Raw genomic sequence first — 25,955 nt, 5'->3', positions numbered from 1 at the left:
GTTCTATACGGTTAAAAAGACCTTGTCCCTCTTACTCTTTTTTACCAAAAGTTTTTGAGTGTGGATAATGAAAATTGTATTATAATTTATTATACTAAAGTGGGTCACAGATCTGAGGGAATCCCTGCAATATTGCTCTGTAGTATCATAGGTGTTCAAGGCATTTGGAATGACCATATATAGATCCCTAGTCTCCAAATTGCTTCCATTTGTTCTCATGACAAAACCTCGTTAAATCTGTTGATCTCTGTCTTTTCTAAACAAACGCTGTTTTTTCATTTCTCTTGATGTGATATTTACAACAAGCTAAGAATAATAATATTATGGAGTCTATTGTGACATTATTATTAATATTATCTATAAACTAAACTAACAAAAACATTGAGTAACAAATTATTATAAGCAATTCGCCTGAAATATCAATATGTAAGTTGAAAATAAAAATAAATGCTGCCAACGGGAATTGGAACCGTACCTTCTGATTTCCGGTCAGACTAATTATTGCTTATAATAATTTGTTATCCTTTGTGCTATGCATAAACAAACCTCGTCTTATAAAAATTTAAAAAATAAATAAAAACATTGAGCTTTAGGGTTTAACAGGGTATTTTACATGTATCATGTAATGCATAATATCTATCACGCCGTCTCGGCTTCCGAGGAATTAAATTTTATTTTTAAGTTTGTGCTACTAATCTTACTGCTTTTAAAAAATATATGTTTAAGAAAAGAAAAATATATTCTTATCTAGGTATGTTTAATGTAACATTATAATATTTTAATGATGTTTTTTTTTGTCTTAATCTAAAAGAATGTTGGTTACTGTGTGTTCCTAAATTTTACAAACTTGTGATAATATAGTTATATAAAAGTATAAAAGCATGTTAATTATCATTATTGATAAAAATAAAATATGCATTTTTATTTTGATACTGCTATTTCTATATACATGACAATAGATGCCATGTTATACCAATTAAATGTAGTATGTGTATGTACATAATATATAATATATTTCTGCATTTCTAATTATTTTACTTTGATAATGTTTAATAAACTTGCATGGTAATATTTCCTGTTTTATTTCAATGTTCTTGGCTCTATTTATTGTCTTATAATTGCTGTGGAATATCCTGTCTGAATAAAAATAAGTTTCAAAATCTTAAATCTCCGAATGTTATTCACCGATTGCTTTGAAATTTTGACACAATGTTGCATTCGAATACAGGTGTATTTTTATATAGATGTTATCTGTGACAGGTGAAAATGTGCTTTTTAGAAAAACACTACCATCTGTCGGAGAAACATTATTTTTTGGACGTAAAAGCAACACGCGCTATTGTTTCTCTATCTGTACAGACAGACTGAGCCAGAGCAACGCGTGACTGGGTACAGCTAGTCTAATATATAAAGTTGATTGCCTGTTTGTGGCAGGCGGGCGGTGTGGATTTGATTAGTATACAAATCTACAGTTTTATACTGAGGTTGATAAAATTTTGAACATTTGAACTTCAAAACAAGAGGAAGGTCACTGTGTACATGAGATTTCTAAAAACAACCCACACCCCATTTTCCTACCCCTTAAATTAGTATTTTGATACTTTTTGATAAAATTTTCACACTTGATTTTTAAAATAAGAAAAAAGGTATACATCTGATTTCGTAAAACATTGCATAAAGCCCGGGACTTCAACTAGTATAATATAAAAATTATAAGCGTGCTTGCAGGCTGGTTATTTCCACGACGTGACACACTTGCACCGGCTGCCGGGCGATTCTCACCAAAGATGTTTCCACAATATTGTCTGGCTACTGTCCGAGTCAGTTTTGCATTCCTACTCAAATTTGAACATATATTTATTTTTGAAATATTTAACAGAAATAAAGAAAAACTACATGCATGAAAAATTGATCCCTGTTATAAGAAACTAGTCCATCTATTTATATGCGGGCAGGTGGACCATATTCAGAATTGTACCATTACTTAAAATGGTATTGGCCGTGTTAGGTGACCAGATCTTAATAGCCAGGTAATTCCCCGCCTGACTCTTCTCTATATTATTCACCTCCCCACTACCTTCAGCCTCACAACATACCAATTGGGGATGCCTTAGTCTCCAGATAGTTGGGATTCTTATGCGGTTTCACATAAAAATTAATACTGTGGGCGGTACCCATTTCTATATTTTGCAGTGTCTTGCTTTGTCTGTTGAAGTGTTTTTTGTGTTCAATCTCTACCGATTTTTTTTAATGTAAGTTTTAAAGATAATATTTAATGCACAGTGTACGAATTGTCAGTTTACGTGAAACACACCCTCTGTGACCTAATATTCTTTCAAATTAAATTAGCAATAACGATAATAATTAGTAAACTATCTAAGAAAAATACCGTTATCAGGCATCAACTATGTTCGACCACTGCCAGTTTTAATTCAGGTTGAAAAGGTTAACCTCAGCATGATATCGGAAATAATGTGCTTTTGGTTTGTTTTCATGGACATTGTTCAGTTATTTTGAAAAATCTCTCAATCACTAGAAAAAAGTATGCATCGTATTTAGGTAGGTACTGAATATAAATTCCATGAGGCGAAGTTCATTCTATAGCCAATAGCCATTTTCAAACATTTAAAAGAAGAAGAAGTCTGAACAAGTAGGTGGTTTATTTATGGTCTAATGACAGCTACACTGTCAGTTTGCATGGTTTTGTTGACGAAATTCTATTTTTCAATTTAGCAGGCTTGTTTTAAACAAAAAATATTGTTTTGGATTGCGAAAAAAGTCAAAATTCATCTCAGTTGCATATGGATGTTTCGGAAGCCCTTTGATACAGATTTCAAGAACAATAGGATGTGAAATTTCTAAGAATTATTCTGGATATGCTATGACTCATACGATAATTACTTAGTTATTAGAATATTAAAACTATAAAATGGAAGTAGACGAAGCTTTAAGTGATTCCCATTCACTTGATTTACTATCCTTAAAGATTGAAGATCAAAACTGCGGCATGACTGGTGATTTAGAGGCAATAAGTTTGTTAGAAAACATTGATAATTTGGATATAACTGATCAAAAAATTGAACTAACTAGTACTGATAGATCTTTAAATCAATTTCAAAAACCTTCAATGCAATACTCTTCGAAATGGCTGGCGGAAACAGATTTTACTAATGCGATTAAACCAAATGAAAGCGAATGTTCCAGTGAAATTTATAATACAGATGACACTTCTTCACTCACTGATAGCGACGTTAGAGCAATGGCGATTGACCAGCTATCATTACTAAAGAAATATTCTCTAACCGAACTGTTACATAAAAGAGAAGACGGGTCTTTCGCTGATTCTAATGGAAATATTTTTAAAGACATCACAATAGAGAATTCTGATCAAGTTTACGTCGGAAATGTTACTAATGTTAATATATATAAGGTAAAGGCCACTATTGAAAAGGGCAAGTCAAAATTATTAAAGAAGTCGGATCAAATGAATGAATCGGATGAAAATATGACTGTTGGGAAATATGAAGGTATGAATTTTGAAGTATAACACAATTTTTAATGCCACGATTGCCTGTATCGCAGTGGCGTAGCTATTGCATTCACATTCACCCCCCCCCCCCCCCCCCCCCTCCTTATATACTCCCTTGTCTGGGTGTAGGCCCTCTTGATGCTTCTCTGAGGATAGTAGAAATAACATTACTTATGTGTACATTTTTATTTTTCTCTTTAGAAAAAAACAATATTATTTAATCAAAATAATCTATTTTTGTCATTGTTACAGATCCTAGTTCATCTACTACATCTCTGAAAATTATTCCAAGAAAAGTGTGGTTAGAATATGAAGAGTTCAGATCAACACCTATATTTGTAATAATTTGTGGGTACCTAACTAATATGGCACTATTTTGCATGTTTATTCAAGTTGGTTTCAATGATCGTTTGCCTAGTGATTATTATAAATGACACAAACTAGAGCATTATGGTGGGAATGCGCCACACTGTTGAATTTGGCAGCCACCTCTGGTCTGGAGCCCCCAATTTGAAAAAACCCTTTACTCTGCAGAAATTGGCGATCCGTTTAATAGATCCCCTATTTTAACAAACGGACTGCAATCTAAAGCACAGGCGTCATGTAGGTGTGCTGTCCTTGTTCTACCGGTACCTCAATGGAAGATGGTCCGAGGAACTAGCAGCATTGATCCCTTCGGCACCGGCGCATAGTCAGCAAACACGCCAATCGCGCACATTTGTCACATGAGAATGACTGTTTTCTACGACTTGTTCTTGAGTTTAATAGCTCTTTTGTGGACCAATTTGCCGGCCTCTGTGTTTCCTCCCTCCTACAACATTAGTCACTTCAATACCCACTTTCACTCCTTCCTCTCCTCATAAAGAGCCTTCACACAGCTCCCTCAAAGATGACATAGTGAACATGATGATTCTCTTATTAATGTAACAAAAAAAGCGAGATCCTTACAGATCACGGTCATCAACATGATTGCACATGTACATAACTGTGATATCTATTATATATGTAATTGTGATGTATAGTATATTACGTAGATGGTAGTTTCAGAGATTATTCATAGATGGCACTGGTAACAATAGTCTGTCAAGGGCCCAGAATCGTTACTACTGCAGTATATCCAGGACCATCCAGACCACTGGCCTAGCTTGTTTATAATCTATCACTAAATAAAAGTTCAAAGTGTTTTGTTGACACCAGAGTTTTTATTGAAGAGTTTCGAGGCACCGGAGTTACAATATAATAATGATTTATTCCAGCGTATACAGGCTCGAAAAACAATGCTTCTACACCAGAAGAAACAATGTCCATTATTCGGGACATCCGGCAGCAACATATCGGGACGGCAACCTTCAATGATGTGGGCTATAACTTCCTCATTGGAGAAGATGGTGCGGTTTATGATGGAAGAGGCTGGAAAAGAGTTGGAGCACACACATTCGGATACAATAGATGTGCTATCGGAATATCTTTTGTTGGGTGAGTTATACAAAGAGAGGTTACAACAAGTACACTCGTGGGAGATCCCATGCATTTTTTTTATACTTCGAAAGCAAGGACTTCTGCCTATCGGAATGCGCCAATCAACAGAACGACTCCACTGCTTAATGATGCTGCATTGATCATTGACATTTTCAACATCACTTACAGACAGTTCAGTAACTATCTTTTGAAGGATGTCACAAAATAGTAAAAATGCCCCGTAACCTTTTTGTACTTACATGTTCTTCTCCGGAATATATTGGTGTATAACCGTTTCATGGAGATGATGAAGAAATAATAGTCGCTGAGAATACATCATTACCATCCTGAAATGCCATTTGATAGCTGCAATATTTTTATTTATTTAAAGTGATTCAAATTTATTAATGTTATTATTAGATTCTGCAAATATTTTAGTTATTTATTATCGTGAAGCTGTTTGAAAACATAATTTAAAGTTCTACGAATAACAATAAACGATAGCATTAGTCTTTCATCAATAAAAATACACGGTGTCCGGAAAATCATAGTACAAGCGAGAAACTGGTGAATCTACATCACAGAGAATCCAAAAATCTCAATTTTTTTTCAATCCGAGCATTTCGATTTTTTGTTTTTACTTTTTTTTTCATTTTTTTGGCAACTAAAGGGTTAAAGGCTTTTGGAGCCGGGTCTATGCTTCGACACATTTTAAGACAGCTGATATTAACCCCCTAGCGACTGATTTTTTTTTTCAAACTTAACCATTTTAGAGAAATTTTTAGAAAGCTCAGATCAAAAATTAAAATACTACCAGTCGGTGGCCGAGTTGACATCGCGCTTGGGTCCCACTCAGGTGTAGTGTGTTCAATTCCTCGGCTTGCTAAGTCCTCCATCACAACTCAAGCAACATTTTCAGCTTACTGTGGTGGTAGTAGGAGATTTTCAAATATTGTCAGGTTATTCGTAACCCGGGAATGTTTGTCTTTCTTTTAAAAAAAATAAAATTTTAAAAAAAGTTACTACAAAATCGACTCCAAATGTGATGCATATTCACCAGTTTCCAGCTTGTACTACGAGTTTCCAGACACCGTCCGTGTATCTGTCTGCTACACTAAAGAGATTCTTCTTCTTTCGTCTATGGTCTGCTAAAATATTATATTATAAGTAGGTAGGTACATTGCTTGTCTGGATTTCAAAATTCATCTCCAATTTTGAAAAAAATCACTTTGACTCTTAGGAAAATCGTACTCACAGAGGAAATGTTGTGTTCAATCCTTGAAGAAAATTTTAACCGCTCTCAAATGAAAAATGTGAAACAGAAAAGATTCTGTCGCATCTGGGAATTGAACCCAAGACCTCTGCCTTGCCGGAGTAGTGCTCTGACCATTGATCTAATTCAACCATTTGAACTTCTATAATTTTTAAATGTATCATACTTTGAATGAGAGCTATCAACATTGTCTTCATTTACGTAATGCATAATCTTTTGCTGCTGTCTTTATGTATGATTGCTAGATTCTGCATGAATTAATTTAAGTAGATAATGTCTTGGTTTAATTATTTGTGAACATAATGAACGATTTGTATTACAGGACCTACATAATGGAGCTGCCCCCCGAAGCCAGCTTTCAGGCGCTCTGGTCTCTTCTGGATCTCGGGGTGCGAGAGAAGCACATTGCTGCGGACTACAAGCTCCTCGGCCATTGCCAGTGCAGTCCCTCCCTCAGCCCTGGTGCCATCTACGAGGTCATCAAGCAGCATCCTCGCTGGGAGCCGCAGCCGATTAAACCTCCTTCATTACTCACGTTGACTCATTGATTCTATTATGAATTACTTACCTGTATCCAGAAATAATATTATATTACAACTCAGTGGGCCGCCTCAGACAAATTTGGGATGGCAAGTCTGTGCGAAAAGAGACTGGGAAGGAAAAAGCATACAAAATCATCGAAAATTGACTCTGCCGGAGAAATTCAACTTGTGCTCCGCTGTGATTTAACAAAAATGTATTAATACATGGCTATGGTTTCGAAAAATTTTAAGAAAAAAAAAATTTCTTGTTGTGATATTGTAAAACTATGAATTTGTGATTTTTAAACCTAACTATTAAAAATGTAAATTAACTTGTTTTTTTTATTGCTTACCCCTTCTTTTATCTCATTGCTAATTTATTTAATATGTTTTGGTCATCTTCATAAGAATCATTATTTAAACCGGCTCACGGCTTATATCTTCTGTAAAACATTTTATTTTATTGTGTTAGCTTATAAAATCACTAATAATCATAAAGTGGTTACTGGTTAATAATAATATCTTTTAAATAACGATTTTCACATCGACCCCTAATCTACCAGTCACAACCCTATAGAAAATGCGCGTAAAATGGTACACATGCGCATTATCGTCATTTATTTATTGGTTAATCCTCACTGGACAAGTGGAGTATAAAACAGTATAGGCACAACACCAAAAGGAACGTCGAAAAGTTAGGCATGTTAAATATTCATTTAATATTTTTGCTAAAGTGCCACGCGCATTTGCTTTGTACTCGCTCATTGGATATATTGCCGGCCGGTAAAATCGTGCGAAGTTCTCGCCGTCAGTTTGCGCGCGGCGCTCGCTCGAGCAGGTTGTGTTTTTTGGTCTTATAATGAGGGACATCGCGAACAAAATGGCTGAGCTAAAATTCGAAGCTCCGTTGGCCCAATTCGAGGAAACGGACGATTGGGGTTCTGTCGAGTTCCAATCAAACAACGCAAAAACCATAAACGACAACAATATCGACGCGATAAACCTGAACAACATAAAAAATAACATGAAGGATCGCGCCTGTGACTTAGATGTGATGATCATGAAAAGTGATTCGAATATTTTGAACGACAACGATTGTATTAACAATCTTAAAAATGATAATATCGTTAAACCTCGTCTGGATAACGCCGGGGCTGTGTCCGATAACTTCAACGAGACGTTCTCTGGTTCTCTGGAGGATTTGGTGAACACATTCGACGACAAGATCACGAAGTGCTTCGGGAACTACGAGGAATCAGTTGAAAAGCTGGCTCCTGTTCAAGTCCGCACTCAGGAGGAGATCATGAACGAATGCCAGTAAGTCCCTTTTCATGTTTATACACCAATTTAACATTGTCATTCAATTCCCATTGTCAATCTTGCCAATATCTCTAGAATGACAGCGGAATTCTTCATCTGTCAAACGGATTGTTTTGATTGAATAATTAGCGTGTTGTCGCGAGAAATCAGTCTCTTTGACCTTTTCGGTATTAATTCAACATGAATGAATGTAAACAATGTGCAATAAATATTTTTGGCGTGGACAATGCGTCAGAAAAATCGATTTTTCGTATCCGAGGGATGTGTTCGGACTAGAAAATCATCCGCACGAACTGTCACACTGACAGCGCACGAACGAAACTGAACTTTTTGAAATGCAATTATGCAATGCACCTCTCCGAAATTTAACGGCAAAATTATATTAATTTTACATTGATAACTATTATTATACTAGTGTTAACTTTATTTTCCAAGATGAAAAATAAGAATTTATGTATGAATCCAAAACTATTCCCTTTTATTTTGACGTCAGTTTTGTTTTACCTAAATATTTCAAATATAGAATGAAAATAATCATCTGGCAAAATGTATTCTAGATTTTAGATAGGTACTTATTTTATCGCTTGTTTTGATTTGAAAGATTCTTTTCATAATTAGACTTTTTTAAACACATGAATTGATGCATTATTATCAAAATCAATAATTTTACTATATTCTGTTGTATTCTTTATTCTCACTGGCCTTTTTTGACTCTTCGAAAAGATCATAGAATCAAGAAATGTTTTTGGTCCTTTGGTGTTATTTGTTATTCAAAACATTGCCCATTTATTCTAATATTTATTTAAGGTTTAAGGTATTCATTATTGTTATTTCGTTGTCCGAATACCGTCATGAGAATGCTTTGTTTATTTTGTATTTTTATCCATCATACATCAAGAAATAATGCGTAGCATATTGCTACACTGGGGAGGCGTGGCGATGTTTAGAAAAGAAAGTTCTTGACCCAAGATATTATTATTAATTTCTTACCCATACATACGTATACCTGACCACATTGCTTATAAATAATAATTATTGTATTATGTGCATCACTTATGCCTGGCCATATACATATACATATTATGGTACTCGCAATAATTAGAGTTGTTTTTTTTTACATTAGTTCTACACTCACAAAACAAATTCTCTCAGGGCTTTTGTCATCTTTGAGGATGCTGTTTGGAGAGTCTTTTTAAGGAAAGAAAGGAGATTAAGTTCTGGGAAGGAAAGGGGTATGAGGGGTGTGTAGGAATCTGGGGTCAATGTGTCCAGGAGTCACGTATGAATCCATCCCTCCCACTTCGGTGCAAATCGATGGGCCGAGAGCGTCCGACTGGAGAGGTCAAAGGGTCTCCTTCAACCAATCTCTGCCGATCCGATCCACCATCATCCGCAGCCAAGACATAGACAAACCTCACCCCACGAATACCTGCTAAGTTACCAAACGTAGCAAACCACTTAAGGGTGACCTATGGCAGAGTTGATAAAAACAACCCACACATAATAATGTTGCTCGAATTGAATTTTTAACCTCTGTATTCCACAATTTTTGACAATGTTTTATTTTTATTGCCAGCATTAAAAATAAGTTATTTCAATTTCGCTGGAATTTTCTTTATTGAATTCGGATAACAAGCTTGAAACAGGATGTATGCATGCAATCCATCTGTGTTCGTGTCAACTCTGGCGGCGATATCTATATTTATGTCTACATTCACTCAACGGCCTACCATTTTTACCTTTTTTTAATTATTGAGATACGTTATGTTTAATTATTGGTTTCGAAGATTTATGAACCGAATAATTTTTGTTATTTGTTATGTGTAGGAGCGTAGGTAAATCCCACATTAAAACCTATCCAAAAATATTTGTCAATAAAGCCGGGCTGCCATTCCCATCTACTATTCTACGATCTATTTTACATAGAAATCCTGTTCGCCTGTTCTAGATGAGGTGGGAACCCAGCTTAATGTAGAGCGGATAGACCGAGAAAGGAGTGTGAGGAGAGTGTAATGCGACTCCCGTGTGTATCAAATAATGTCGGGGACGCCCCATGGAAAGACAAAATACGATAAGTGAAACGCGTTAGTCGTAGACGTGAAATGTTTTTTTGTAGGTGATATAGAAAACAAACAAAAATACGTTGATGTCTTGTTTTTGTTGCATTTTTCCACGTTGTAAAAAATTGCTACACGTTAAATGTAATAAACGTTGTCAAATGGCAATGTTTGTCAGCTTCAGCAGTCACATATAATCTGTTTCACTTTTCAACATGTTTACTAACAACTGTTAACAACATTTCACGCCGAAGAATTTTCCTTCAAAACATTCTAGAGACGTGCCTACCAGTGGCGTAGCTAGGTAACCAAGGGCCCTGGGGCAAATTAAAAAATGGGGCCCCACTGCTATGTAAACTGATTAGGTTTTATCAAATAAAAATATGAAATATACAAACACTTTAAAAATGCTAAGCTACTTAAGCTCTTTTTTGTGCAGGTAATAAACAGTAACAAGAACAAGTAACAACATAAATTACAATTAATACTTGGTGTAGGTTTGGCTAATAAAACGAAATAGAGAAGATTCAAGGGTTTATTATATAAAGGTCGGGCCTTCCAACTGACTAAATAACAATTATATTTACAATTTTTTCCTAGCTTTAGTTTTCGCAAAAGTATCAATGACTTCGTTTAAATCCAGGCTTGATGCGGTTTTGTTTTCAATTGCTATTAGCGATAAATGTCGGAGTCGAGTTTGGCCCATCTTATTTCTTAAATAATTTTTATTTGCTAAATGACCTTTCAGCTGCTGCAGAAGTGACAGGAATTGTAAAGAATAATAACATTGCTGTAAATACTTCCGTTAGGTCGCATTCTAGCACTCCATATTTGCTCATTATTTCCTTACATAATTGGTGAACAGTTCATGCTTGAGTTAGTTGAGGTAAAACTAGATGGTAAATATTAATAAATTGAAGTGAAAAACTAGGGCCTATTATATCTGAATATTTTCTTTGGAATTTGTCACACTTTTGTAATAAAGTTGCTTCATCAACATGTAATAAAAACGTTGGTGTTAGAAAATCGAATATATGACAGACTGCACTCATACCAATAAAACGTGTATCTAATTGAGATATTACTGTGTCTAGTACATTATAGAAAATCTCAATTATAAATATTTTTTCTTGGTTTGGAAATCGGTGATCAGCAGCTAATTCATCAAAATGTTTTTTTAACTTTTCTTTACCTTTTTTCTTGAAAATGGGTATCAATACCATATTTTCTTGCAGTTTCACTAGCTTTGCACTTGGATAGTTCGAAATCATTTCTATAAATTTGCAACTTTGCTTTGGTCTCTGCTAAAACTTTACTCGCCTCGCCCAAATTGATGTCGCATTTTTGTAAAGTTTTGGATGCATAATTGATGTCGTTCAATAGACTGTGCATGAATTTGCAAAGCAACACGAACTCGAAATTTAGCATTTTTGTTTTAATACTCTCTGCTTCACTACGCTCATCTTTAGTAGAATAGACTGTGCATGAATTTGCAAAGCAACACGAACTCGAAATTTAGCATTTTTGTTTTAATACTCTCTGCTTCACTACGCTCATCTTTAGTAGGACTATTTAGAACTATTTCTGATAATGCTTTGATAATATCCATATATTGACCCTACTGGACCATCTAGTCGGATTTAGTTTTTTTAGAGTGGGGTCCGATTCGCCAGTGAATTTTGACAGTAGATCCCAACGTTTGATGCTGTTTCCTGAATTTAGCTGAATTTATTCTCAACTGAGTTGTCATGATTAAAGTGGGGTTGCAAGTTGCAACCTGTCATATTTATTTTGAAAATGGGTGAAATTTCCAAAAGTTCAGTTCGATCGAGATTTCTGGTAAGGATTCGAGGGCCCCCTGAGCTTGAGGGCCCCGGGGCACTGCCCCGCGTAGCCCCTACGTAGCTACGCCGCTGGTGCCTACATAAAACTCAAATGCATTCGAAAAGTTGTTAGGTAGGTACCTAACCTACTATATGTAAAAAAAACGTTTTGAGCCTGTAGGTACTATTTAAAAGTTGGTAATCAAAAAGTGGAAGTAGGTACAAAGTGGACAATATTTTGATATCTGCGTATTTCCCCGCCCCTTTTAGAGGTAAAATAAAGATGGCGTATCACCGCGCATGCGTGGTGCACCGCTCCCTCCGCGTAGGGATGGTAAGAATCAATATTTTCTGCGGTAGGTACCTACCGTCTCCCGTAGTCCTCTACCCCCTCGTAGTAGGGTTGGTACTTGCCTCTTGTTTTCACGGACCTACGCAGTTCGAATCGTATGTATGACGAATGCCGAATATAAACAAGAGTTTAGGTTAATTGATTATTTATTACGAGTCAATGAACGTACTCCGACATCTTATTTTTTTATGAAACAGATACTGTGAGAACGGTGATCTGCATTTTCTTGCACACTTCTTTTATTTAATTCTTTTTACTCCACACGGGAAATCATATCCCTCGGGGCTTATACTATCTTTGGCGATTCTGTGAATGGGGTTAAAAAAACTGCTACTATTTTGAGCTTTGGCTGTGGATTTTTCTTGTATTTAGCTGTCAAAATATATATAGAACCAAATACCGGGTTATTTTTTAATACATATTTTTTTCCGTTGTGGTACGAATAAATGCAATTTCAGCTAATGCCTGATATTATGTAAATTCAACCACATTCAAAATGTTTAAAACTAGGTCACTTTTATCGTTTATTTGCATGACATTATTCAAACGCTGAATTTAAACGATAACGGCAAATCTCGTTTGTTGTTTGAGAATTTTTATGGACGCAGCATTTATTTTTACGTGAATTACGAAGAGTCCCAACTGCCCGAAGTTGGTGGAATCCGGGGTAAGAAAATAAGGGAATAAGGTACTGCATTTGGATGCCTATATACCTGGTTATTCAGAACACTTTCGGCTTAGTATGTTGGCAGTACGAGGAATTCAATTTTGTTTTTAATATTCCAACCCGGAATGCTTGTATTCAAGCCTCTGGCATATTGTCCGACATATTTCTTAAAAATGCTGTCAGAAAGTTCTTGAGTGTATTTCCGCTTCTCAATAAAATCCAAATAAATGGATTATTGCTGAACGTATCCGAATACTTAAAACTATTTTTGAAATGTTATGAAATATGCTTTCAAATTAATTTAAAATAATTAACAAAAAGTTTCATATTTTTTTCTCAATTTTCGGTCGGACCTTTGGTTTGATATTTTTTTTTTTTTTTTATAGTGAATACCTCACAAGAGTCCCAACTGCTCCCGTCTGGAGCCAGTGAGACTATGGCATCCCCAATTGGGGGATGTTGTGAGGCTGAAGGTAAGTGGGGAAGGGAAATAGGAAGGTGGGGAAGTACCTGGCTATTCAGATCTAGTCACTAAATACGGCTAAAGCCATTTGGAGCAACGTTTCAATTCTGAATGGTGGTCTTACACCAGGGCGATACTGGTAGTATCTTCCACTCTGGAACGTGCCGCAAATATACTATATATTATTTTTAATTAATTAATTGTGAAATAACACAAATAATTAATTGTGAAATAACACAAATTAATCAAATAAAATTTATTTGCGCACGCCGGGTTCGAACCCGCGACCTTCGGAATGGCAGTCTAATGCGTTACCACTGGACTATGCCGGCCGTCCAGTGTTAGAGGCGTAAATTTGTATTATTCTGAGGTTAATTTCTCTATTTGTATATAAAGCTTGGTGTTGTCTCTTTCTAACATCGTTTAGTTGATATTTCGATTAATAACTATGACGATTTATAAGAGACCCTATGAACTGTTACGAAAGCGAACCAATTGACCATGCGGGTAATAGCGGTTTGTTCCCAAAACGGAACAAATTTTATCCTTGAGTTAATAAAACAATAGTAAAATATGCTTTATGCATTCATTATAGGCTCCCCCGGAAGAGAAATAATTTTTTTTAAACTTACATTTTTTATCTGATTTTTTTAATAATAAATTCATCAACTGTTTGCCTTCGTCGCTACGTGGTCACCATTCATCATTTTCCGCATGCGAATGGCTTCCTTTCATCGCATGATGCAAATCGTCGCACCATCTAAGCAAATCACAACTGTCACTATTAATCGATGCTCTTGTCTCCCGCATTCTATATTTGTGCAAACGCATCATAGCTGCACATATACTTCATTGCACATTACTGCACACGTGCCATTTACAGGCGATTATCGTAAATGTTGCCATTTAACGGAAAATGGAAGCAGCTCGAAGATTCAACGTCGCAGTTTTATGACCTTTCTGCATAAGCTAGAAACGTGTTAGGTTTCTAGCTTAAACATCGAGCTGTTCCTGCAAGGGTAGACAGAAAGGATGGACCGAATGGAAGATAATCTCGATGCAGTTATTTTGAGAGACCACCATTGGCCATGGGCTATTGAATGTATTATTATTTCTGCCAATACAAGTTGTGTCAATACGCTGGCTCAACGTGGACAAGACCAATTGGCGTATATTGAACGCTACACGTTTTAACACAATTATTGTCTGTTTTTCGTGCACATATCAAATGATCTTGGCGCCAAAAGCGTTCACGCGATGGCGGGTTGGCGCAAACGTCGACCCAATGCGTTGGCCCAACGTTGTACTAGGGATTTTACACATTATCCAAGTATTATCAATATTTTTTAGTCCAGGGCCGGCCCTATGCGGTCGAGATTGTAGATGTGCGCTCCGGGCTCCGAATTGTCAAGGCACCGAGATGATGGATAGCTAACACATTGCTTGAGATTATTTTCCACAAAAAACGGCCTCATGCAAAAGCACAAATCATCCATATAGGCATTATTGATTACAGTGATCATTCTCGGCGCGTTTAACAGACGCCTAATTAGGCAAAAAATGGTTTTAGAAAATGTTGACGCTTTAACTTGGTTTGACAAGGGACGCTAAAATCTTACTTATACCAGGCGCCATTTGGCCCAGGGCTAGCCCTACTTCAGTGCTGTACATGGTTAAAAATTTAAAAATGTGTCATCTCAATGCACTTAAAGTAGTTTAAATGCGTACGTAATACGTACAGCACTGTTTATTCAACAAACTAGACAACTTCTTTATGAAAAGAAAAAAGTCACATTCTTGCGCAAGGAATGAGATAAGATAAGAAATGGTGTTAATGATCTGAAAGGCAGGGTATCCGAAGACTATCGGCTTGATACCATGTACTAATGGTATCCCCCTGTCAACGAGTTACAGAAAATGGAGCTGAATTATCTGCTAAACGCGAATTGTTTGTAGCATTCATAATTGTGGGCGATTTTACTTATGGCTCAAATTGACATTTTATAAATACGTATATATTTTGTAATTAATGACTATTTGTTACATTACTCGTACCTAGATTAAATGAAGTTAGTAATGATAATGATTTCATTTTTCCTATGGGGTGAGAAGACATACGTTTATCTTTTGTATCACTATTATTTAATGTGCAAGAAAGCAATACAGCATTATTTTGTTATAGAACGTACCCTTTATGCTCTTCTCAGGCTGTAGTGCCGTCGCTTTGGAAATGTTAAAAGCGCCCATTCTCCCTTCTGACACACGTCTTATTACTTTTACTTAAAAAAAATATATTACGTCACGCACCTACGACCTCTCTCTGGAACTACTGTATAAGATAGTATGATTATCTTATATGACTGTACAATTTAGGATTGTTGTAAACAGAAGTGGCGCCCTCTGTTATTTTAAAAAAGAACCGTCGAAGTTTTCAAACCGCTACAGCTGGTTTTAATCTGCTAGTTAGAATTTATATTCACAGTCCTCCCTCACTAGGGATTATGCGACTGTAGATTGTTGTATTGGTGTTATACTTAACACTTATGCTGTCTTTATAATTTTTGTAATTTCGTCATCTCCAATTTACTTAGCCATTTTTTGTATTATTTTTAAACTTATTTATCTCCGTGGTATTTGTAATTTAATTTGGAAGGGCATTATATAATTTTGTTACATAGAATTTCTGGTTTTTTATGATCAAAAGATGTACTTATATTTTGAATGTTAAGTGTATTTAAGGTTTATGTAAATTTTAGGTTTTTGTAGATTTGAGGTTTTTGTCATATCATATCAAATTGTTATTTTGTTAGATTTCCTGATAGCTGGAAAATGAATACATATTTTTATAGCAAATCTTTTTTCTTTCAAATCTGTGTTTTTGGGATTACCAGTGTAGATGTTAAGTTCTGATTCCAATGTACTGTTGCCTTGGAAACTAAAAACTTTTGTGTTGCTGCGTACACCAATTAATTTAAGATATTGAAGGTTCTGACTGGTACCTGGCTAGTATTAATTCCTCGGTCTCTGACTGGTGTCTGTCTGCAGATCCAACGCCATAAAAGCCGAATATTTATTTGCCCATTTCCTGATCTGCTTCTTCTCATCAGAACATTCTGATTTATTGATAGATTAGCAAAAGCTTTTCGTCTTCATCCGAAAATTTCGTTTGGTTCCTTTCCCTGTTGATAAAATTGTAGTAAATAGGAATACATGACGCGAAATGATTGACAGAATTAGTCGGGGAATCAAATATGTAGGTACACTACCTATTTGAGTCGAAATGTTAGTCAGAATAACAAAGACTACATGTGAGACGATGAATGGATGTGAATGAAGCAAGTCATTTTGGCACAGGACGGATTTACGATACTCACGTGAAAGCAGTGGCGGCTTTCCTTCGAGGTCATTTGGATGTTGACCATCCAAAAACGGAAGACGAATAATTTTAATGAATAGAAAATATACGTATACAGGGTGATTGGAAAGTGGTGATAAGCTTTCAACTGTGGAGTTGAGGAATCATAATCCCTCCTTTGTCAAAGTGAAAAAAGTTATGCTCCCATTTTTAATGGTGTTCTCTCACCACAAAAGTCAGTACCTAATTCAAATGGCTATGATAATGTTTGGAGTAATTATTAATTATTCATACTCATCGGCTGTCCCTTGTGTTCAAAGAGAACTGTTCCTCGTGGTATATGTGAGGGTGTTCGAATGGTTGGAAAACACATTTTTGAACCGTCAAATAATGAAATGACTTGGTCATGGAAATTTCTTCAAGTTATATTCTCATTCTTTTTTCATCAATAAATCTATGCTTTAGCTTTAGATTTATTTAACGACCAGATCTTAAAAGCAAATTCCTTCTTTTTCCTCTCAGCCACTTCCTTCAAACTTACAACATTCCACAGATTAGTGTGAATTCCGTGAGGTGAAGTTTCCACCGATTCTTGTGTGGTAGTTTGTATTCGCCTCATCAAAAACTACGCATTCAAAATCTTCTCTGTCTTAACCCTTCAGGCCTCAGGCGTATTTTTATTTATTTTTTTATTTTGTTTTCATTTTTTTATTTTTTTTATTTAATATTTGAAAAAAATATTTTTTTACATAGATAACTATACAGGATATAAAAAAGATATAAAACAATAGAAATTAAAGTAGCCTTTCCTCACCATAAAGAGACAATGCTCTTGTGTTTGGTGAGGGAATTCTAGTTCAATTAACCGTTATATTTCTTACAGATGCTGTCAGAGAATCGGAGAATTTTGTGTATTTCTGATTCTCAATAAAATCAAAATAAATGGAACATTTCTGAACGTATCCTTATCCTGTTTTTGAAAGGTGATGAAATACGCTTTCAAATTTTATTATTAGAAATAGACATATTTTTTGTAATATTAAAATTTTGAAATCAAACATAAAAAGTTTTAAAAATTGTTAACATTTTTTGTCTAAACGCTGACCTAAAGTACCGATTATGAAAAAAGGACACATTTTTTTAGACAAATGTACTACAAAAATTACTGCCATCTCACTTTTTGTCATTTCATATAAAAATTATGAATAAAAAAGTTTCTTTTTTTCTCAAATGCATACGGAACCTTTGGTTTCATAGAGGTGTAAATTTGAATTATTCTGTGGTTATTTTATATATTTGAATATAAACCGTGGTGTTTTCGCTTTCTAACACCGCTTTGTTCATATTTCTAACTATGACGGTAAGGCAGACAACGATTTCTATGAGACCATATAATCTGTTGCGAAAAGCGAACAAAATGACTCTACGGGTACTGTTTGTTCCCAAAACCGAAAATATAGCCCGAGGAGTCTAGAAGTTATAATTTAATATAATATTATGTATTACGTAATTGTATTCTATTTGACCGGCCAAATAACATTGTAGTTATATAATATTATTTATTACATAATTGTATTCTATTCACCCGGCTACATAACACTGTAGTAATATTATTTATACTTCTCCATCTGCAGGTATTGGCTCGGCCATCCTCAGTTTAATTTACCGGCACTTCGGAGAACTACCTGCGTCATACATTTTGTAAATATTTTTACGACTCCCATAAAAGTTTTCATACACAAATACCTCCGCAAATTGCTTTGGCCCGAGTAACAAGATATAAATTTTGCAAACTTACCGCTCCGACTTTCGGGCGTGTATTCGTGCAAGTTTTAAGGCGATGGTAGGATTACACAACCCTCTCGAGTCGAGGTCCAAGTTCCGACCCTCAGAAACTCTCACTGAGCCCTCATTGTGGGGAGGGTTACTGAGAATGATTGGCTAGTTCTACCCAAAGTTCGGGAGAAAAGAACAGTATATATATAAATTTGTTTTTTTTATGCCTCCCCGGTTTGGCGAGCTTTTTAAAGTTAAGCTTTGCAACTTTGTTAAAAGGACTATTTATTTTTTCTTTTCATTTCGCTAAGGAAATAATATTGCTCTTTTCCCACACCTAACTAACCAGGGGTAGTCAGTGAGGATGGACCGCCAAACAACTCGGTCTTGGGACATACTCCTTCACACATCGTCTCATATTTTCTTTCCCTTCTCCGAATCTTGACATGTCCCGACTCAATGGTTCACTCGATCGTTCCATGACTTCCTCGGCCAACCCCGTCTTCTTCTACCATTCACATACCGTCACATATTCTCCTTACACTCGTTTCATCGTCCATTCGCACACACATTTGCGTAATTTAAACCTCGGTTAACAAACTTACTTTTAATTTTCGTGTCTTTGTCAAAAACAGAGCATTTAAAAAAAATTAAGCTTTTGACTTCTAGATATCTTACTCGTTCTCGACTGAAATTGTATTTACGCGGTGGTGAAATTTAAATATCTCGTTACCTCTAGACTTCCCCACTCTTGAGGTCTGGGTCTGAAAATTGCCTTTTTCTTCGTTGATATAATTCGCTTTTTACTGGCTGTCAACCCGGCACAGGCGCAAATCGCTTTGGTTTCATTCCCTTTACTGTGTACACCTCGTTTCACCCTCTGTAGGTAGTTACCAGACGCCCCCTACCCTCTGATTTGGCAACGTAGCGTCGAAGCCTCCCCCCACGTGCACGTAGTTTTTTCCCCTAACCACTCGCACAGCGCGAAAGCCTGTGTCGACCCCTCGAATGAAGCTCAACGAACAAAAAAAAAGTTTTTACATACCGGGAGTGTAAACTACGTTGCATCGAGTAGACCTTTGAATATACTAATACAAACTCGCAGTTCGCAGAAAACAATGTTTAAAAGTTGATGTACGAACTTGATTTATAGTGCTTTTGTTGCTTTCGGCTTTTCGTTCGGGACGTTACGTGCTCTTTTTATCTGACGCTGTATAATAAAGATGCTGTTATATCGACATGCCTTTCGTAAAGCAATCTTATCTGTGAATTTGTTCAGTGACCACAGCGAATTTTGATGCATTTTTATTTTATCAATTACTATTCTGAAAATTACTATGATCAGAGTTTTTTTATATTCTTAAATTGTGTTTTCAAGATATTTGAATTCAGACTTCGGTGTCAGCGTACACATGTATAACAAGTTGTTTTTGACACTCTTTCTTGTGCTCGACCCTGTTAAATTACTTGCCGATTTTTGTGATTCCTCCCTCTTACAACCTGGCTGACTTCAAGATGTAGGTTTACTCCTTTATTTTATTGACCTTCCTCTTGTTATAAATGAAGGCCTCAGCACGGGTAAGCCACCCAGTGAGGCCAACATTACTGGATAACTCTGAAATGTAAAAAATATTGTACCAAAATAAAAAAGATCAAGTTTGCAAGATTTCGGCAGAATATCTAGATCTCAGAATAAAACTGTAGATTTGTGTAAAAATTAAAGCCGCGCCGTACGTCCTCCTGCCCGCCACAGACTCTCCGCCTAGGATCTTTAAATATTAAACGATGATAACAGGGAAACCTCATTAGCTGAGTTGATATGAAACAATTTATAAAGGTGGTTTTGTTATTAGAACTGTAATCTGAAATAATAACAGTTACTATATGATTTAAGATTTTCACGTCCAAAAGTATTTTTGTTATTTGTTTTTGGGTTGTTATGCCGTGTTGCGCTAACTCCTTCTTTAGGCCAAATAATGAGTTAGCGCAACACGACATAACACCCCAAAAACAAAAAACAAAAATAACATTTATTGTTGAATTCTAGCTAATTCCAGCTTCTGTTTTTATTTGAAAGGCTCATCTTTATCCTTAGTTCATTACTCTCAACACAGACCTTCCACAGGCATCCACGTAAACATCGTTAACCTCTTCTCTTCGCCTGCACTTTCTCACCCCTCAGTGAAGGGATGGAACAAAGGGCGCGTCATCACACTGTCAGACAGCCCTCCTCCCTCGGCGCAATAGCCTGCGGTCCTCAACCCTTAGAAACCACCCCTCAGTGGCAGGACAGACAGCCTCCCTGGGATCGATACCCTCAAGGTTCTTGTGCCAAGATTTCAGAAAGGAGACAAAGCCAATGAGTATTGTTGAAAGCTATTAGACTCTATGAAAGGACATAACACATACACATATAGAATAGATGAATATTACTACCATTACAATACTTTTCTTTGTTTACAATTAAGTTAAATAGGAATTCACGTCTTTATTCTTTAATCTATTATCATTTTAAGAATGGACATTGGTAGGTAGGTACCTTCTGTTGTAGTAATTATTAGCGCAAACTCGTGAAAACTCACAGGATAGTCTGAAATCTCGACAAATCAGTTCCGATTTTCAAATTTATTTTTTATTGAAAACAATTCATAGAATAAAGAATAACACAAGTAGTGCCTTATCGGCGTTTTCAATCCAGTTCAATTCAATTCAGTTTTCAGGGCATGCTTCGTGATTTAAAATTTAAGGTCAATTTGGGCCTATATTTCATAAAAAACATGATTACATGATTGGGATGGTGACATACAATTTCAGGCAAGTGTAAAAGAAAATGTTCTCGAACCAAAAGGTACTAATTCAATGGCACACTTGTTTCCATTCAAATTTATGCACAAGGCGCTTGTAGTTTTACTTATTTATTTTATGGCACAATCAGTTCCAATTATTAAAATGACACTTAAATTCTAAGCAAATTTGAGTTCATTGAGCCAGATTTCACGCAGGACCACATCACAGACATCTAAAATTAGTATGTTTGGTGATTATATTTGTACCTATCTCATGTTGCTTATTAGTTGATTGAATTAATACTTATTCATAAAAATTAATTTAGCCATTATGGAAAAAAATGCTTATTCTATTTTCGTAGAAAATACTTGTGGTGTGACATTATTAAAAAAATCGTTACAGGGTGACTTTAGCTTGAGTCATTGTGACATACAATTGGAATGACTAATTAATAAACAAACGGTGGTGCAAAACAAAGTTTTATTAATTTTGCCAAGTGGAATTTCTTCGCAAGAGAATTTAATTATAGTTTAGCCATGTTTTATAATATTTCTAAGTATACATAAGTGTAATGTTCTTCTTTGTGTGAGCCAGCCTAGCGTTCGGAGGCACTCGGTAGTATTCGGCTATCTCCGTAAAACCAACTATAACCCTCTACACTATAACAATAATAATATTTGGATGATTTTTATAGCGCCGTTTTTGTGCAAAATCACCTCAAGGGCGCTGTACAAGTATATAATACATTTCTACTATGGTATTACTAACTATATATGGAGATAATATACAGTACAATACTTACCTGGTAGGTCACTTTTTTTTTGTTTTTAATTTATTTATCTATCAATATAAAGGTTTTTACTTGTATTTATCGACATCTGTCTCACTAGGGTACACTTGTGTCGAGACATAGAATATTTTATTATAGAATATTTACATCCATGACTAAATCAAAATCAAAGTACAAATTACAAAGTTGTATACATTTTAAATTATGGAGTAAATAGATAGGTAATAGAAAGAGTAGGTACAGGTATTACAATATTGTAAATATTATATAATATGTAATATAAATGCATTTAATTGGAGGACGTAGTTACAAAGGGGTTTTTATAAAATTATTGATTCTACTATTTTATTTAGTATTTGAATTGTTATTATTGTTTACGTGTAATTTGGTTTACAGATGTTTGCGATAATGGGACGCCCAATACTTGTTATCCATTTCTTTATTTCATGTTTGAATTTGGTTATTGACTCTGTTTGTCTAATCGTGGTTGGTAGTGTATTGTATAGTTTGCAAGCTGTGTATTTAAAATGTTTTTGCCCAAAGGTGGTTCTAGCAAAAGGAGTTTGGAGAAGTTCTTTATTTTTGGCTCGGGTATTGTGTATCGTTTGAGTTGGTTTGTATAGTGTTTTGCTGTTTTGGTGTAAATTAATCAAGATGGATCTTGCAAAGAGCTGTTTTATGTCCATAACGTTGATAGATAGATTGAAGATAGTATCAGTGTTGGTAGAAAGAGGGAGTTTGAGAATTATTTTTATGATTAATTTTTGTGCTTTAATAATGGGGTGAGGGCACTAGAAGAAGTATTACCCCAAGCTAAAATTCCATATTCTATGTGTGATTGACATAGTGAGAAATATACTGATTTTAAAAGTTTAAGGTCAAGGAAATTACGTGTTTGTTTGAAAAAATAAATAGATTTACGAATTTTGTTTGTAATGTTATAGATATGTTGTTTCCAATTTAGGTGTGTGTCAAAGGTTAGTCCTAGATATTTGATATTGGTTGCTTGTTCTAGGCATGGGCAGTCACAATTCCGGTCAAGGGTAGAATTTTTGCAAACGTGTATTTTTAGAGTTAGGTTTGACATTGGGATATTGGTGAGACTAAACAGTAAGTATTTTGTTTTAGGTACATTCAGAGTTAGTGAATTAGAGTCGAGCCACTGTTATTAACACTTAATTAACATTAACTAATTGTTTATTAGCGAAATTTAGATACATAATTTAGGACATAATTGGATACAATACTACGTTATACAATAAGTATCTAGGCTAGGTAAAAATTCAATTTTCAGAATTCTGTTTTTTTTTGTAGGAAAATTTACCACAATTTTTAAGGTGCGCCAAAGCAGACAGTATTAGACACATTTTTATAGTTGACCGATAAAATTACAGTCAATTGAACTTTTTCCATTTTCTTAATTGGACAGGTGCCCGGAAATCGTTATAAATTCACCTTGTCTCCACCCAGAGTATGTATACCTTTTAGTGTCACTTAAGTATGGAACTAAAACGAAAATTGCCGAATCCAATTATAATTATTTTATCATTTGCAAAGTTTCTGAATATTTTTACCGCGGCGTAAAATTCAAAACTTTTTATCTGAAAATGCGAGGGTAAAACTGTATTTTTCCAAACTTTAATATTAGCTTTTGTCATTTTTTATCCCTATATTCAAAGTAAATCCAAGTCGTTAAGGTCTAGCCGCTCGTGACCAATCTTTGATGAAATTCGCAAGCAATTTTGAAATCTCATCATCTTTATCTACAATCTGTCTAACTAACTAACCATCACGCCTATCTAAATAGCCAGAAGGACGGACCGCGTAACAACTCGGTCTTGGTACACACTCCTTGCCTCATTCACATTCATATACTCTTATTATTCTGACTCTTGACATGGCCCGACTCAAGTATCTGATTCACTTGATCCTGCCATCCTCGGGCGTCCTTCTCACACTCATTCTCATTCTCCTTACACTCCTTTCTTCGCTCATTCGTTCTACAACAAACCATTTAAGGCGATGCACTACGTCGTGTAATATTTTAAATTGAGTCGCTATCAATAACAACCCTTACGTAGATGGCGATAAGGTTTAAATTCCCGCTTTTAACACCATCCGCCTGTTTTGATTTATGCAAGAAAAAAACATGGCCAAAAAGTGCCTTTTATTTTATTTTGTGGATGTTAAAACATAAATATTAAATTTTTTTTCCATCAATTTATAAATAACTTAATTTGCCACATTATAAAATAAAATCATAACCGAAAATGGGTTCGTAAGTAGGAGATTTTGAACTTTAAAGCAGTTTTCATAGGCCTTATACATTATTGTTTTCTGAGCTTATAAAAAATACTCGATTATTTCAAAGGCCAAGATGTATTATACTCGCAGTATTTAATTAAAGCATCTGAAACATTTCTAGGCGACCATATTTTCAAACCAAAAACACATGATTTTGCATTACTACGTATGGCATCGCCTTGCCTCCTTTTTCTAATCTTACTTTTACGTTTGCATCAGTCTTTGCATTCTTTGCGGATCTCCACATTTATCGCACGTCCATACATGGTTTTACCACACATACTCCTCAGGGATCTCATTTCTACAGCATTCAGTCTACTTTCATCTTTCATCTGTCAAAAGTTTAAATACACCATATCATCAATCCTGATCAAAATATTTTTTTGTCAACAATATTGCAGCTAAAATATGTACAATAAACGTAAAACACGTCTAAATGACGCATGTATAAGAGACACAGAGAGGTTAAAACAGAGCTCCCAACGGTAACTACCTATACCTATAATGGCGAGTTTCTTCTTCTGGTTTGCATTCATAGTTCTTCTGCTTTTACACTGTATAGACTGGGTTGCTGTTGTAAAAATAATATGAAAGTTCTTCTTAAAATCATAAATTTAACCTCTCAGGCCTCTGGCATATTGACCGTTATATTTCATAAAGAAGCTGTCAGAAAGTCACAGAATTTGTGTGTATTTCCGCTTTGCAATAAAATTCAAATACATGGATTGCTTCTGAACGTATCGAAAAGCTTAAAACGGTTTTTTAAAACACATATTTAATTAGTATGTAAATTTTAAATTTTATTGCCACCTCACTTTTAATGGCTTTTCGTATGAAAATAATTATTTAAAAAAATCACAAACTTTCGTAGTTTTTTCCTCAAATTGTGGTCAGAACCTTTTGTTTCATAGAGGTATACATTTCAATTGCTCTGCGGTTAACATCGGAATTTGAATATAAAGGATGGTATTTTCTCTCTCTAACACCGTTTAGTTCATATTTCTCACCATGACCGCAAGGGAGATACAACGATTTCTATGAAACCATATGAGCTGTTCCCAAAAGCGAACTAATAGACTATACGGGTACTAGCTGTTTGTTCGCTAAACCGAACAAATTAGCCTGAGGGGTTAATTCGATATAAATCGATGCAAAATCTGAATTGTCTTGCGGAATGACAGATGTAAGCTTTATTGTAGCTGGTGTTAAAAATACCCCTAGACATCTCTGCATTTATAGATGCTCACGGCATCCGCCTCTGCACATCACTTATTATTCTCCAGTGACAATATTTATGACTTCCATGCTGTCTCTCTCATATTCCATTGTCTTTGTCTAATGCAACAATAATAGCCAATAATAATATTCTCTAAATATTATAATATAAATGCGTTATCCGCGTCCGTCTGTTTGTTCTCTTAGTTCTTTTAAGGAATTAAGGAACATAGGACTACATGTAACATTCTTCTGCAATACATAC

At 35.2% G+C, this 25,955-nt stretch overlaps 2 protein-coding genes across 2 annotated transcripts in view; both read left to right on the top strand.

The window, feature by feature from the left end:
* The first annotated feature begins 2,646 nt into the window (after nucleotides 1-2,646).
* LOC149415229 (peptidoglycan-recognition protein LE-like) lies at nucleotides 2,647-7,088 on the top strand. Its single transcript, XM_089642286.1, has 4 exons — nucleotides 2,647-2,650; nucleotides 3,782-3,877; nucleotides 4,786-5,005; nucleotides 6,583-7,088. Exons 3-4 carry the CDS (start codon nucleotides 4,830-4,832, stop codon nucleotides 6,806-6,808), a joined length of 402 nt encoding a protein of 133 aa, XP_089498412.1. The 5' UTR covers nucleotides 2,647-2,650; nucleotides 3,782-3,877; nucleotides 4,786-4,829; the 3' UTR covers nucleotides 6,809-7,088.
* Nucleotides 7,089-7,606: 518 nt separating this feature from the next.
* Unc-76 (fasciculation and elongation protein Unc-76) overlaps nucleotides 7,607-25,955 on the top strand; it is a 156,684-nt gene continuing 138,335 nt past the window's right edge. Inside the window, exon 1 of the mRNA XM_089642395.1 lies at nucleotides 7,607-8,098. Coding sequence (XP_089498521.1) covers nucleotides 7,641-8,098 — 458 coding nt within the window. The 5' untranslated portion in view covers nucleotides 7,607-7,640. The remainder of the gene's footprint in view (nucleotides 8,099-25,955) is intronic.

This window comes from Hesperophylax consimilis, chromosome 18, assembly GCF_061612785.1.
Source record: "Hesperophylax consimilis isolate HC1 chromosome 18, BYU_Hcon_1.0, whole genome shotgun sequence".
NCBI lineage: Eukaryota > Metazoa > Arthropoda > Insecta > Trichoptera > Limnephilidae > Hesperophylax > Hesperophylax consimilis.
This window is presented reverse-complemented; position numbering and strand designations above follow the sequence as displayed.

Bases quoted from the DNA above. Each gene is read 5' to 3' on its own strand.
- LOC149415229 (XM_089642286.1), top strand. From the start codon at position 4,830: ATGTCCATTATTCGGGACATCCGGCAGCAACATATCGGGACGGCAACC. The intron at 5,006-6,582 runs GTGAGTTATACA...TTTGTATTACAG, and splicing joins ATCGGAATATCTTTTGTTGG to GACCTACATAATGGAGCTGC.